General features: G+C 39.0%; 1 protein-coding gene across 4 annotated transcripts in view; it reads left to right on the top strand.

Moving 5' to 3' along the window:
* Positions 1-14,207, top strand: part of Znf280c (zinc finger protein 280C) — a 64,730-nt gene that overhangs the window by 8,082 nt on the left and 42,441 nt on the right. For all 4 annotated transcript variants that reach the window (XM_052739103.1, XM_052739075.1, XM_052739082.1 and 1 more), the window contains 2 exons: positions 3,857-4,006; positions 13,818-13,883. In XM_052739103.1, coding sequence (XP_052595063.1) covers positions 3,868-4,006; positions 13,818-13,883 — 205 coding nt within the window. In that variant the 5' untranslated portion in view covers positions 3,857-3,867. Of the gene's footprint in view, positions 1-3,856; positions 4,007-13,817; positions 13,884-14,207 lie in introns of those variants that run through there.

Raw genomic sequence — 14,207 nt, 5'->3', positions numbered from 1 at the left:
GTCAGGCTTGGTGGTAGGCATCCTTATCTACTGAGCCATCTTGCATGCCCTCTTTTTTTTTTTAAACTAGGGTCTCATGTATTCCAGGCTATACTGTAACTTTACTCACAATTAGCCAAGTGTTATGGGACACTGTGTTCTCTGGGAATGACATAGCCTTTACCTTCTTGAACTGTCAGCAGCTATGATTTCCTGAAGGAGACCTCCACAAAATTGGATCCATTAACTTTTCTTCACGGAATGGGAAAGGGGCTTATGACCCACAGGATTTATAGACAGTTAACAGTTACTAAAGGAGGGGGCTTGTGAGGCCACATCCTTCCCCAAAGTTTTATAGGCAGAAAGATGCTAGGGAGAGGAGCTCATAAGGCCTCTTCCTCCCGCAAAGATTTATAGGCAATTAAATATTGATGGGATTGAGAACGTGAGATGGCTCAGTGGGACCAAGCCTGATGACCTGAGTTCAGTCCCTGGGACCCACATGGTGGAAGGAGGGAGAGAATCAGCCTACTGAGTGATGCCCTCACAAATCAGTGTGAAACAAAAAAGTTGGCAAGGGAGGGGCTCAGTTAACAATTGCTAAGAGGAGGGCTCATGAGGCCTGCCCCTCCCCAAGGAATTATAGACTGTTACCAGTTGCACAGTTGAGGTTGGCAAGAAGAGGGCTTGATGGTTTTCTAGACAATAATTACTAGGGGAATGAGCTTCAGAGGCCAGAGATCTGGCCAGGATCCCTAAACAATAGGGGAACAGGTTCAGGGGCCCCAACCCTCTTCAAGACTTACAGGCAGTTGTTTCTGGGGGAAGGGTTCATGCCTGTCTCCAAACAGACAGAAAGCTTTTGCATGGGGGGAGGGGCTCAAGAGACTACTTGCTAGGTGCAGAGACTTTTTCTTCAGTAGTGAAGCCACCCTCCATAAGTTGCTCATGAGCTTGTAAATAACCCCCAATTAAAAAAAAATCTAGAGGCCAGATGCATGTGCCTTTGATCCCACTGCTCCAGAGGCAGAGGCAGAGGAAGTTGGATTGAGTTCAAGACCAGCCTGATCTACATAGCCACTGCTAGGCCAGCCAAGACTATCTATAAAGGAGAATGAGAGGGTTAAATAGGGATGAGGAAGGAGCTGGGGAGAGGAGAGTACAAAAGGATGTATAAAACAAAAGAGGAAAATGGGGGGGTTGGACAGGGGTAGCAGGGTAATTGGGAAAATTGGGAGGGGTGAGAGTCTACTTAAATACACATTGTTTGAAAAAACATAGTAGTACTGCTATCTAATACTTTGTATGCTAATTTAAAAAAACTTCATTGGTTCACCAAATTACACTTGCATTCCATTGGTTCCCTGTCTGGAGTGAGTGGACACCTTGTCTGGGTGCATAGACGTTTTTGTTCAGGAAAAAATGTTCACGAAACACTTAGGATGATCTTAAACTGCTGATCTTTCTGTCTCATCTCTACAATACTGAGATTGTTGCAGATGTGTGCTTGGTTTATATGGTTCTAGGAATTGAATCCAGGGCTTTGTACATACTGGACAAGTACTCTATCAGCCGAGAGACATCCCTGGCCTTTTTTTCTATTCATTTTTTTTCCTGGAGTTTTCATTAGATGACTTTGTACATTTAAAAATTGTATTTCTGTTTCTAGCTGAGCATGGGGGCATATGCCTGTAACTCTAGCATTTGGGAGGCTGAGGCATTATTTTATTTGTGTGTGTGTGTGTTTCAGTTCCACATATACTCAACTTTTACTTTTAGGAAACATTTAGTTAATGTCACCTGGTTTATTTTTAATCATTTTCTGAATGTTATTGTTTCTATGCTTAAATTTAATTTTATTGTTATTGGTGTGTGTATATTCTGTGTGTGCACACATGTCATAACACACATGTGGAGGTCAGAGGATACCTTTTGTGAGTTTTTTTACCTTCCACTTTTTTACATGGGATCAGGGAATTGAACTCAGGTCATCAGCCTGGTGCAGTAGGCACCTTTACCCACTGAACCACCTTTCCAGCCCCTATTTACTAAATTTTGTCAAATCTCTAGAAGATTCTCATTATATAGTCTTTAATATTTTCTCCTCCTCTGTATTATCTGTTTTGTTTACAGTCTTTTAATTGGTTTTATTGCTTTGGTCTTTCACATTAGAAGCTTTCCTAAAATTTTTGGTGCTTATTAGTTATGCATATCCATTTTTGTTATTTTTTTCTTAATAGACTTTTAAAGATATATTTATTTATTTTACTTCATGCGTGTTTTGCCTGCATGTATGTATGGGCACCATGTACTTGCCTTGTGCTCTCAGAGATCAAAAGAGTAGGGGTCAAATCCCCTGAAACTGGAGTTACAAGTAGTTGTGAGCCCCAATGTCAATGGTGAGATATGAACCCAGGTCCTCTTGCAAGAGCAGCAAGTGCTCTTAACTGCTGAGCCGTCTCTCCAGACATTTTGGTTTTGCTTTTTGTTGTTGCTGTTTTTGTTTTGAGACAGGTCCTTGGCTAGCCTGGAACGCACTGTATAGACCAGATTTGCCTTGAACTCAAAAAGATCCACCTACCCCTGCCTCCTGAGTGATGGGACTAAAGGTGTACACCACCATGCCTAGCTCATCTCTATATTTTAAGAATGTGGCGGGGTTGGGGATTTAGCTCAGTGGTCGAGCGCTTGCCTAGCAAGCACAAGGCCCTGGGTTCGGTCCTCAGCTCTGAAAAAAAAAAAAAAAAGAATGTGGCACTGAGCTGGCATGACAGCACACACTTGTAATCCTGTCACTCAGGCTGAGGCAGGACAATTGTGAGTTTGGGGCCAGCCTGAGGCTCCATAATGACTTCCAGGACAGGACAGCCCAAATTACATAGAAAATCCCTATCACAGAAACAAAACAACAACCCCAAAGGAGTGAGGCACTAAAATGTTTGTTATGAGCTGTGTGATTATGCAGAACTGGTAGTATTTGCAGTACATCCTTTGTTTAATTTCTTGGGATGAGAAATGTCTACTCTACCCTGGAATAGAATAAACTTCTCCATTTTCCCTGTTTTCATGCTAGTATCTCATTTTTCTTTGTTCTGTACCCTAATATCTCTGAATCTGATGCAGTATTTTCCTTCTTCCAATCTAATTGCCTCTTATTCTTGGTTTATATACCTTTTTAAAATATAAGTGATGGGTTATTGTTTCAGGTAATGATTATATATCCTTTTTATAAGTATAATCATATCCTAGTCATGTAACATGAACTTAGTTTGATTGGATTTGATCTTAAATTTTTGGCCACCTGGGGCTAGAGAGATAGCCTATCAGTTAAGAGCACTGGTTGTTCTTCCAGAAGACCCCACTTTGTTTCCCAGACCCCACATGGCTACCAAAAAACTCCAGTTCCAGATGATCTCACCTCTTCTAGCTTTTGCAGGTATCACATGCATGTGGTGCACAGACATACATGCAAAAATGTAAAGCAAAAATCTCCAAGAGAAAATTTTGGCCACTGTAACTCAACTGCTGTCCCCAGTCTTCTAGCTACTTAGCCATTTTTTACTAGATTTGTTTTGTGACAGGGCTTCATTGTGTAGAGCAGGCTGGCCTCAAAAAATGCTATCCTGTTAACTACAACCTCCTGAATGAATGGTAGGTAGAGTGGCAGGCCTACACCACTACACTGAGCTCCTAGTTTAGATATTGCAGATTGTTTTCTCAATTTATTCTTGCTATGATATATGTTATGTAGTTATTCAGTTATTCAGTAGTTTCCTTTAGGATTATTAAAGTTTACCTTTAATTCGCATACTTCCTATTACAAAAAAGTATTTTTCCTTTTGAAAATAAGGGTTGTTTCTCTCCTTTTGGAAATTAGATAATTCAAAAATGGCAGAACTTTTCATGGAATGTGAAGAAGAAGAGTTGGAACCATGGCAGCAGAAAGTAGAAGAAGTTCAAAATAAAGATGATGATGATGAGTTGATCTTTGTTGGAGAGATATCAAGTTCTAAACCAGCCATTTCAAGTAAGCATTTATTTCAGTGAAGTTTCATATGATGCTTGTTTGTTGTTGTTGTTGTTGTTTTTGAGTGGGAAAAACCTGTGACTTTTATTTTTAGTATTTGATGTATATGTTCGGTACAGAGCTTAGATGAAAAGCAAGGTAGGGCTAGGGAAATGCACTTGCCATGCAAGCTGCAAGGACATGTACTGGGATTTGGATCCCCAGAAGTCATGTAAATGCCAACTGGGACTGGCAGCCTTCCTCTACTCCCAACTCTTGGAAAGCAGAGACAGGGGCATCCCTGGAAGGAAGTGACTGGCTGGACTCTAGACTCATTGGCCAGCTCTGGATTTAATTCTTTGCCTCAGTGAATAGAGTGAAGAGAGATTGAGGAAGACCCCAGCATCATGATGCTTTGGGCCCTCTACAAGCACATATGCCCACACAGGTGTGGACATGCATGTACACACACATACATACACATAACACCGAAAAAATTTAAAAAAAAAAAGCAAGGTAAAGGTCAGTAAGAACTTAAGATGTTCATGGGAGTGATGTGGTTGGGACACAATAATGAAGGTGAGAGGTTAAAATATCATGTGTAAGAAAAGGGGAAATAATTAAGTCAACTAAGGATTAAGTTTACCTGACTGCATTATAGGGCTTATATGATAGAGATCCTACTTTTAAAATATTTTATGACATACATTTTAGTGCATGTGTGTGTGAGAAAGTGTGTGTGTTTGTGAGAGTCTATGAGAGTATGTGTGTGTGTGAGAAAGAGTGAATGAGTGTGTGTGTATGTATGTGAGGGAGTGTATGTGTGTGTGTGAGAGGGTGTGTGTGTGTATGTGAGAGAGTGTGTGTGAGAGAGTATATGTGTGTGTGAGGGTGTGCATGTTTGTGTGTGAGAGAGAGTATGTGTGTGAATGTGAGAGAGTGTGTGTGTGAGAAAGTGTGAGAGAGTGTGTGTGAGGAAGAGAGAAGGTGTGTGTGAGAGAGGGTATGTGTGTATGTGAAGAGAGAGGGTATGTGTGTATGTGAGATAGAGTGTGCGTGTGTGTGAGAGTGTTTGTGTGAGAGAGAGAGGGTGTGTATGTGAGAGGGTGTGAGAGAGTGTGAGAGAGTATATGTGTGTGAGAGAGTGTGCATGTGTGTGTGTGAGAGAGGGTGTGTGTGAGAGAGGGTGTGTGTGAGAGAAAGAGTGTGAGAGAGTATATGTGTGTGAGGGAGAGAGGGGATGCATGTATGTGAGGAAAGGGTGTGTGTGTATGTGAGAGTGTGTGTGTGTGTGTGAGAGAGAGAGAGAGTGTGTGTGTTAGAGAGTGTATCACAGAGTGTGAGAGAAAGTGTGTGTGTGAGCGAGTGTGTGTGTGTTAGAGAGAGAGAGTGTGTGTGTGTGTGTGTGTGTGTGTGTGTGAGAGAGAGAGAGAGAGAGAGAGAGAGATGTACATGTACATGAGCTTGCTGTGGCATGTGAGTGGAGGTCAGGGGTCACCCTGCAGAAATGGGTTTTCTCTCTCTACCATATGGGTCCTGGACATCAAACTTAGCTTGTCAAGCACCTTTACTTACTGATCCATCTCACCAACCCCCCTAGTTTGTTTGTGTATGGGGGGGTTCCTTTCATTGAAAATGTATATTTTTCTCACATCATATATCCTGATTATGGTTTCCCCTCCCTCTACTCCTCCCAGTTCCTCCCCACCTCCTCTTCCATCCAGATCCATACCCTTTCTGTCTTTCATTAGAAAACAAATAGACTTCTAAAGGATAATAATAAAATAAAGTAAAAATTAAAAAAAACTCTAACACATCATAATAGGACAACATAAACAAACAGAAGGAAAGGAGCCCCCCACAAAAGGCACAAAAAACATATAACTGTAGAGACCCACTCTTTCACACACTTAAGCATCCCATAAAAACATTAAGCCAGAAGCCATAATATATATGCAAAGGACCTGTAAGATAAAAAGAGAGAAGAAAAATATATACATATATATTAAATAAAATAAAATGAAAATGAAAAATAAGATACAGTTTTAAAAAGAAAGAGCCCTGAGACGACATTATGAAATAAGGAACCTCCAAATATGTGTTGAGTTCATTTTCAGGGCTTACAGCCTAGTCTTAAGAGTAGTTAGTTCCCCCAGTGAGACTCTCTAAGAGAAAACTTAATTTTCATTTGCAAGTGGTTGTCAATTGGAGAATGTTTCTGGGTTAGTGGTGGTAACATGTATCCACTTCTCCTTCAAGCTCTAGGACTCCATCTGATGCAGCCCTGTGCAGGTCCTGTGCATGCTGCCTCAATCTCTGAATTTATATGTGCATCAGCCTTGTTGACTTAGAGGGCCTTGTTTCCTTGGCGTCCTCCATCCCCTCTGGCTCTTACACTTCTGCCTCCTCTTCCCAAGGGTTCCCTGAGTCCTGAGGGGAGGGATTTGATGGAGACATTCTGTTTAGGGCTGAGTGTGCCAAGGTCTCTCATTCTCTACATGATTCTGGCTGTGGGTCTCTGTATTTGTTCCCATTTGCTGCAAGAAGAAGCTTCTCTGATGATGGCTGAATAAGGTACTGATCTATAAGTATAACAGAATATCATTAGGAGTCATTTTATTCCTATACTTAATTATTTGTTTGTTTGTTTGTTTGTTTGTTTGTTTGTTTGTTTGTTTGTTTGTTTTAGAACAGTAGTATTTGGTTTTACCCTAGGTCCCTGGGCTGTCTAGTCTCAGATTGTCACCCAAGCAGTGTCAGATATGGGTTCCATCTTAAATCAAATCAGGTATTGTTTGGTTACTCCCACGAGCTTTATACTACCACTGCCCTAGCATGTCTTGCAGGCAGTACCCCATTGTAGTAGAGGGTTTGTGGCTGGATTGGTGCTAGCGTTTGTCTTTTTAGAGCATGTCTGTACCAAAGACATTGGAATGTAGGGGTGAAGGCTCTATGAAGGCACCAGCTCAACAACTCCAAGTTCAATGAGTTGTGTAGGTGTTGTCTTCAACTATGAGGCCTGTTGTCAGTTTGCAAAGAGCAACCTTTTGTATTGGCAACAGCCTGGGTTATCTGGGGATTCCCATGGGACCCTTTTGGCCAACAACTCAATTAGATATAACCCAGTCCCAGTACTGGAAGCTTCATGTGGTGACAAGAGATACCCAGTTGTGACTCTGTCTCATCCATTATTTCGTAATTTCATTAGATTACTATAGTAGACTCCCCTAAAACTCCTCAAATGGCCCTTGATTTTAGCTGTCTTTTCCCATATTTTCTCCCTCATCCCCCACTACCCTCCCAATCCCTACTTGATCCTCCCCATTCCAGTTCCCCCATGCATGCATAACTATCTATTTCTCTTTCCTTATTAGTCTGTGCTCCCACCCCCAGTCCCTTACCCCATACCTAACCTCTGTGAGTTTATGGATTGTAGCTTAAATAACATTGACTTAAAAGCTAATATCCACATATAAGCAAATGCATACCATATTTGTCTTTCTGGGTCTGGGATACCTCGCTCAGGATGATTTTTTTTCTAGTGCTATCCATTTATCTGCAAATTTCAAGATTGGATTTTTTTAAACAATTGAATAATATTCCATTGTGTAAATGTATCACATTTTCTTTATCCATTCATCTGTTGAAGCATCTATATTGTTTCCAATTTCTGGGTGTTATGAGTATGGGCATGGTTAAGCAAATGTCTCTGTGGTAGGATGAAGTGTCCTTTGGGCATATGCCTAACAATGGTGTAGCTGTATCTTGAGGTAGATTGATTCCCATCTTCCTGAAAAACAGCCACTCTGATTTCTATGGTGGCTGTACAAGTTTGTACTCCCACCAGCAATGGAAGAGTGTTCCCTTTATTCCACATCCTCTCCAGCATGAGCTGTCACTTGATTTATCAATTTAGCCATTGTGATAGGTGAAAATGAAATCTCAAAATAGTTTTGATTTGCATTTCCCTGATGGCCAAGGATGATGGACATTTCTTAGTGTTTCTCAGCCATTTGAGTTTCCTCTATTGAGAATGCTCTGTTTAGATCTGTACCCCATTTTTAAATTGGGTTATTTATTTTCTTGATATCTAAATTTTCTAGTTCTTCATATATTTTTCATATTAGCCCTCTATTGGATGTATAGTTGGTAAAAAAAAAAAAATCTTTTCCCATCTACAGGCTGCCACTTTTTCTGAATGACAGTGTCTTTTCCATGGAGAAGCTTCTCAGTTTTATGAGGTCCAATTAACTAATTGTTGATCTTAGCACCTGTGCTAACAGTATTCTCTTCAGAAAGTGCCAATGAGTTCAAGGCTAGTCTCCGTTTTCTCTTCCATCAGGTTCAGTGCATCTAGATTTATTTTGAAGTCTTTGATCCATTTGGAGTTGAGTTTTGTGCAGTGATGAGTATAGATCTATTTGGATTCTTTTATCTACAGGCATCCAATTTGACCAGCACCATTTTTTGAAGATGCTTTCTTTTTTTCAGTATGTATTTCTGGCCTCTTTGTAAAAAAAAAAGTCAGGTGTCCATAGGTGTATGGATTTATGGCTGGTCTTCAATTAGATTCCATTCATCAATATGTATGTGTTTGTGCCAATACTATGCTGTTTTTATTACTATACCTCAGTAGTTCAACTTGAAATCAGGGTCTGTGATACCACCAGAAGTTCTTTTATTGTACAGAATTGTTTTAGTTATCCTGAGCATTTTGTGTTCCCATATGAAGTTGAGAATTATCTGCTCAAGATCTGTGAAGAATTGTGTTGGAATTTTGATGGGGATTGCATTGAATCTATACATTGCTTTTGGTAGGATGGTCATTTTTACTGTATTAATCCTACAGATCCATGAGCATGGAGATCTTTCCTTCTTCTGATATCTTCTTCAATTTCTTTCTTCAGGCTTTAACATTTTTCTCATACAAGTATTTCATTTGTTTGGCTAGAGTTATTCCAAGATATTTTATATTATTTGAGGCTATTGTGAAAGGTGTTGATTCCCTGATTTCTTTCTCAGGCCATTTATCATTTATATATAGGAGGGTTATTAATTTTTGTGAATTAATTTGTGTTCAGCTACTTTGCTGAAGGTGTATATCAGCTGTAGGGGCTTTCCAGTAGAATTTTTATGGTCACTTATATATACTATTATATCATCTGCAAAATACTTTGACTTCTTCCTTTCCAGTTTATATCTCCTTGATCTCCTTTAGTTGTCTTATTGTTCTAGCTAAGACTTCAAGTACTATATTGAATAGGTATAGAGAGAGTGGATGGCCTTGTCTTGTTCCTAATTTTAGTGGAATTGCTTTGTTTCTCTCTATTTAAATTGATGGACTTGCTGTAAATTGCCTTTATTATGTTTAGGTATGCCTCTTTTATCCCTAATCCGAGTACTTTCATCATGAAGGCTGTTGGATTTTGTCAAAGGCTTTTTCAGCATGTAATAAAATGATCATGTGGTTTTTGTCTTTCAGTTTGTTTATATGGTGGATTACATTTATCGATTTGCATATGTTGAACCATCCCTGCATCTCTGGGATGAAGCCTACTTGATCATGCTGGATGATCTTTTTGATGTGTTCTTGGATTCAGTTTGCAAGTATTTTATTGAGAATTTTTGCACCTATGTTTATAAGGGAAAATGGTCTGTAATTCTCTTTCTTTGTTGGGTTTATGTGGTTTGGGTATCAGGGTAAATGGCCTCAAAAAGAATTGGGCAATGTTCCTCTGTTTCTATTTCGTGGAAAAATTTGAAGAGTATTGGTGTTTACTCTTCTTTGGAAGTCTTGTGGAATTCTACACTAAAACCATCTGGGTCTCAGCATTTTTTTTTTGGTTGGGAGACTTAATTACTGCTTCTATTGCACTAGGGATTATAGTTCTGTTTAAATTGTTTATCTGACATTGATTTAACTTTGCTAAGTGGTATCTATTAAGAAAATTATCCATTTCTTTTAGATTTTCCAATATAGTAGAATATAGGTTTTTCAAGTATATTTTTATGATTCTCTGGATTTCCTTGGTGTCTGTTGCTATGTCCCCCTTTTCATTTCTAATTTGGTTAATTGAGATATTCTCTTCACTTTTTAGCTACTTTGAATAGGGGTTTGCCAATCTTACTGATTTTTCTCAAAGAACTATTTGTTTCATTGACTCCATTTTTTTGTTTCTATTTTTATTGATTTCAGCCCTTAGTTGATTATTTTTTGCCATCTATTCCTTTTGAGTATAATTTTTTCATTTTGTTCTAGAGCATTCAGGTAAGTGACTAGTGTGAACTCTCCATTTTTTTTTAATGTAGGCACTTAGTGCTATGAAATTATCCTTAGAACCACTTTCATTCTGTCCCATAAGTTTGAGTATGTTGTATATCCTTTTTTGTTCAATTCTAGAAAGTCTTTCATTTGTGTCTTGACCCATTTTTCCATTCAGTAGTGAGTTGTTCAGTTTCCATGAGTTCTTAAGTTTTCTGTTGTTTTTGATATCCAACTTTAATCCATGGTTATCAGATAGGATGCAGTGGTGTTATTTAATTTTTTTGTATCTGTTAAGACTTGCGTATGTCTGAATATGTGGCTAGTTTTGGAGAAAGTTCCATGATGTGCTGAGAACAATTTATATTCTTTTGTGTGTGGGTGAAATGTTCTGTAAATATCTGTTAGGTTCATTTGATTTATAAAGTTAGTTAGCTCCTGCATTTCTATGTGTAGTTTTTGTCTGGATGCCCTGTCTATTGGTCAGGTAGGGTATTGAAGTTTCCCACTATCAGTGTGTGAGAGCCAATATGTGATTTAAGCTGTAGCAGTATTTCTTTTATGAATTTGGCGCTTGTGTTTGATGCATAGATGTTGAGAATTGCAGTGTCCTTGGTGGATTTTTCCTTTGATGAGTATGTAGTGTCCTTCCCTATCTCTTCTGGTTAGCTTTAGTTTGAAGTCTATTTTGTCAGATATTAAAATGGCTACACCAGCTTGCTTCTTAGTTCCATTTGCTTTGAATATCTTCTTCTATCCTTTTACCCTAGGTGATGTCTATCCTTGATGTTAAGGAGTGTTCTTTGGATGCAGCAGAAGGATAGATCCTATTTTTCCATCCATTCTGGTAGTCTATGTCTTTTATTGGAGAATTGAGACCATTGATGTTGAAAGATATCAATGAGCAGTGTTTGTTGATTTCTGTTATTTTTTTTTTTTTTTTGGTTTTTTCGAGGCAGGGTTTCTCTGTGTAGCTTTGCGCCTTTCCTGGTACTCACTTGGTAGCCCAGGCTGGCCTCGAACTCACAGAGATCCGCCTGGCTCTGCCTCCCGAGTGCTGGGATTAAAGGCGTGTGCCACCACCGCCCGGCCTGATTTCTGTTATTTTGTTGTTGTTGTTGGTGGTGGTGGTGGTGGTGGTGTGTGTGTGTGTATGTCCTCTTTTGATGTGCTGATCTGGGATTATTTATTCTTTGTGTTTTCTTGGGTGTGGTTAACCTCTTTAGGTTGGGGTTTTCCTTATAGCACCTTCTGTAGGGATGGATTTGTAGATAGATGTTGCTTAAATTTGGATTTATCATGGAATGTCTTTTTTTCTCCATCTATTGTGATTGATAGTTTTGCTGGGTATAGTAGTTTGGGCTGGCATCTGTAGCCTCTTAGAGTCTGTAGACTATTCAGACCCTTCTGGCTTTTAGAGTTTCCATTGAGCAGTCAGGTGTCATTCTTATATGTCTGACTTCATATATTACTTGATCTTTTTCCCTTGCAGCTTTTAATATTCATTCTTTGTTCTCTAGGTTTAGTGTTTTGATTATTATGTGCCAAAAGGAATGTTTTTCTGGTCCAGTCTATTTGGTGTTCTGTATTCTTCTTGTACCTTGATAAGATATCTCCTTTAGAGTAGTGAAATTTCTATCCATTATTTTGTTGAAAATATTTTCTGTGCCTTTGACCTGTGTTTCTTCTCCTTCCTCTATTATTATTCCTAGATTTGGTCTTCCCATAGTGTCTCAGATTTCTTGCATGTTTTGTGCCAGGATTTATGTTTAGATTTATTTTTAGATTTTCTTTGACCCACGTATCTATCTCTTCAATTGTGTCTTTAATGCCTGAGATTTTCTTCCATCTCTTGTATTCTGTGAGGCTTGCTTCTGAGGGTCCTGTTCAAATTCCTAAATTTTTTCATTTCCAGATTTCCCTCAGTTTGGGTTTTCTTTATTGATTCTATTTCCGAGTTTTAACTCACTTGGTAGCCCAGGCTGGCCTCGAACTCACAGAGATCCGCCTGGCTCTGCCTCCCGAGTGCTGGGATTAAAGGCGTGCGCCACCACCGCCCGGCCTATTTCCGAGTTTTATTCATTTCCTTCCAGTGTGTTTTCATAGGCTCTTTAAGGAATCTATTCATTTCCTCTTTAAGAACTGCTAACATATTAATAAAGGCTATTTTAAGGTCTATTTCTTATGCTTCAGCTATGTTGCAATATCCAAGGCCCATAGTGGGGTCGCTGAGCTCTAGTGAAGAGACATATTGTCCTGGCTGTTATTGTGTTTTTATGTGGGTGTCCAGGCACCTGGGTTTGGGAAGATTGTAATTCTAGGTGTTGATATCTGTTCTTGTCTTTGTTGGGTGCAGGTTTTCTTCCTTGATTTCTTTTCCTCTGTCTGTTTTGTTTGTTTTAGTTTGTTTTTTCAAGACAGGGTTTCTCTGTGTAGTCCTGGCCTTCTCTGGTTCTTATTGCCAGGTAGGGAATTCTTCTGGAGTCTTGATTGGTATGGCCACTGAGGGTTCCAGGTAAAATATGTTTCTAGATATTGAGATCTGATACTTAGGGAATGGGAATGGGCTAAGCGAGTGGCAGGGGAATCCCACAAGAGGATGAAAGCAGTGTGTACCACCAGGATCTGCTTAGTTCTCTGGGAATGGTGGCAGAGAATGCATAGAGGCCTGTGTAGAGGCCCTCAGATGGTCTGCTACAGAGCTGGGGATAAGACTGGGGCATTCAACTTGGATGAATAGAGGGAAAGGTGAAGATTTTCAGTTAGCCCATCTTCCCTGGACAGAGTGCACCCCCTAGTTTTTAAAGAACTCAAGTATCCTGTTAATTCTTTGTCTTTTCTCCTTTTAGTTCAAATGTGCAGAACAAGAAGTATTTGGAATGCTTAGATTGTTTGTGTCTGAAAAGGATTCTCATATCCAGATAACTGCTTCATCATTTATACAGTTTTATCAGAGGTAGAATGATGGAGTACAAGTTGTAAGATGAAATAAACCCTTCCCTCTCCAAGTTGCTTTTGGTCATGGTGTTTTATCAACAGCAATAGAAACCATAACTTAGATATCACCTTCTTGTGATAAGAAATTTTAATCAAATTTTAAAATTCTAAATTTAAATATGATTCCTCAGTAATCAGAAAATTACATTCACACAGGGACAAGAGATAACAGTCTGAAATGATCTAAGAGTATCCTGTCAGGCCCAAATTGACTTCTAGAGTAGTGTATTTAACCACTGAAACTAATCAAATAATAAAATCTAGGTTTGACTTACTCTGTTATCTGATAATTTTCCTTTCAGAGCTCAAGTAATGATATTGAGAATCATGAGATAAGCAATCCAGTCAGCTGGTCCATAATGAAACTTCCAGACATCTAGAGGTGTAAAATGTGGCATGAGGATTGGGCATGGGCTTGATTTTTGAGTAACAAGAACTTGAGTCTTAAAATCTTGTCAACATTAAGAGGAATAAATATATTTCTATCATTGGTTGTGTATGTCTATTTTTAGACAGTTTTCCATTATCTTACTGTGTTTCGTTTCAGTAATGAGTTTTTAAATATTCTTGTAGATATTTTGAACAGATGTAGCCCTGGCTCATCTTCAAAGGGACTAAAGAATGACTCACTCAATCCAGGTACAGTATTACTGTACTGTCTTACTACTATAGATTTGTTTAATTGTTTATTTATGGGTATGTATTTGTACCTGTGTGAGTTTTTTGTGCACCATGTATGTACAGGTACCCATGAAGAGCAAAAGAGGGCATTGAATCCCCTGGAAACGGAGTATATATACTATATGGTTGTTAAACACCTGACATAGGTGCTAGGAACTGACCATGGTCCACTGCAAGAGCAGTGGGTGTGCTTAATGGCTAAGCCCTTACTATTCATTTTAAATTCAACTATTTGACACAGTTGTATACCAATATGTTCATTATATATTTTTTTTTACGTAT

Source organism: Peromyscus californicus, unplaced genomic scaffold (genome assembly GCF_007827085.1).
Source record: "Peromyscus californicus insignis strain IS unplaced genomic scaffold, ASM782708v3 Scaffold_10__1_contigs__length_136768540, whole genome shotgun sequence".
NCBI lineage: Eukaryota > Metazoa > Chordata > Mammalia > Rodentia > Cricetidae > Peromyscus > Peromyscus californicus.
This window is presented reverse-complemented; position numbering and strand designations above follow the sequence as displayed.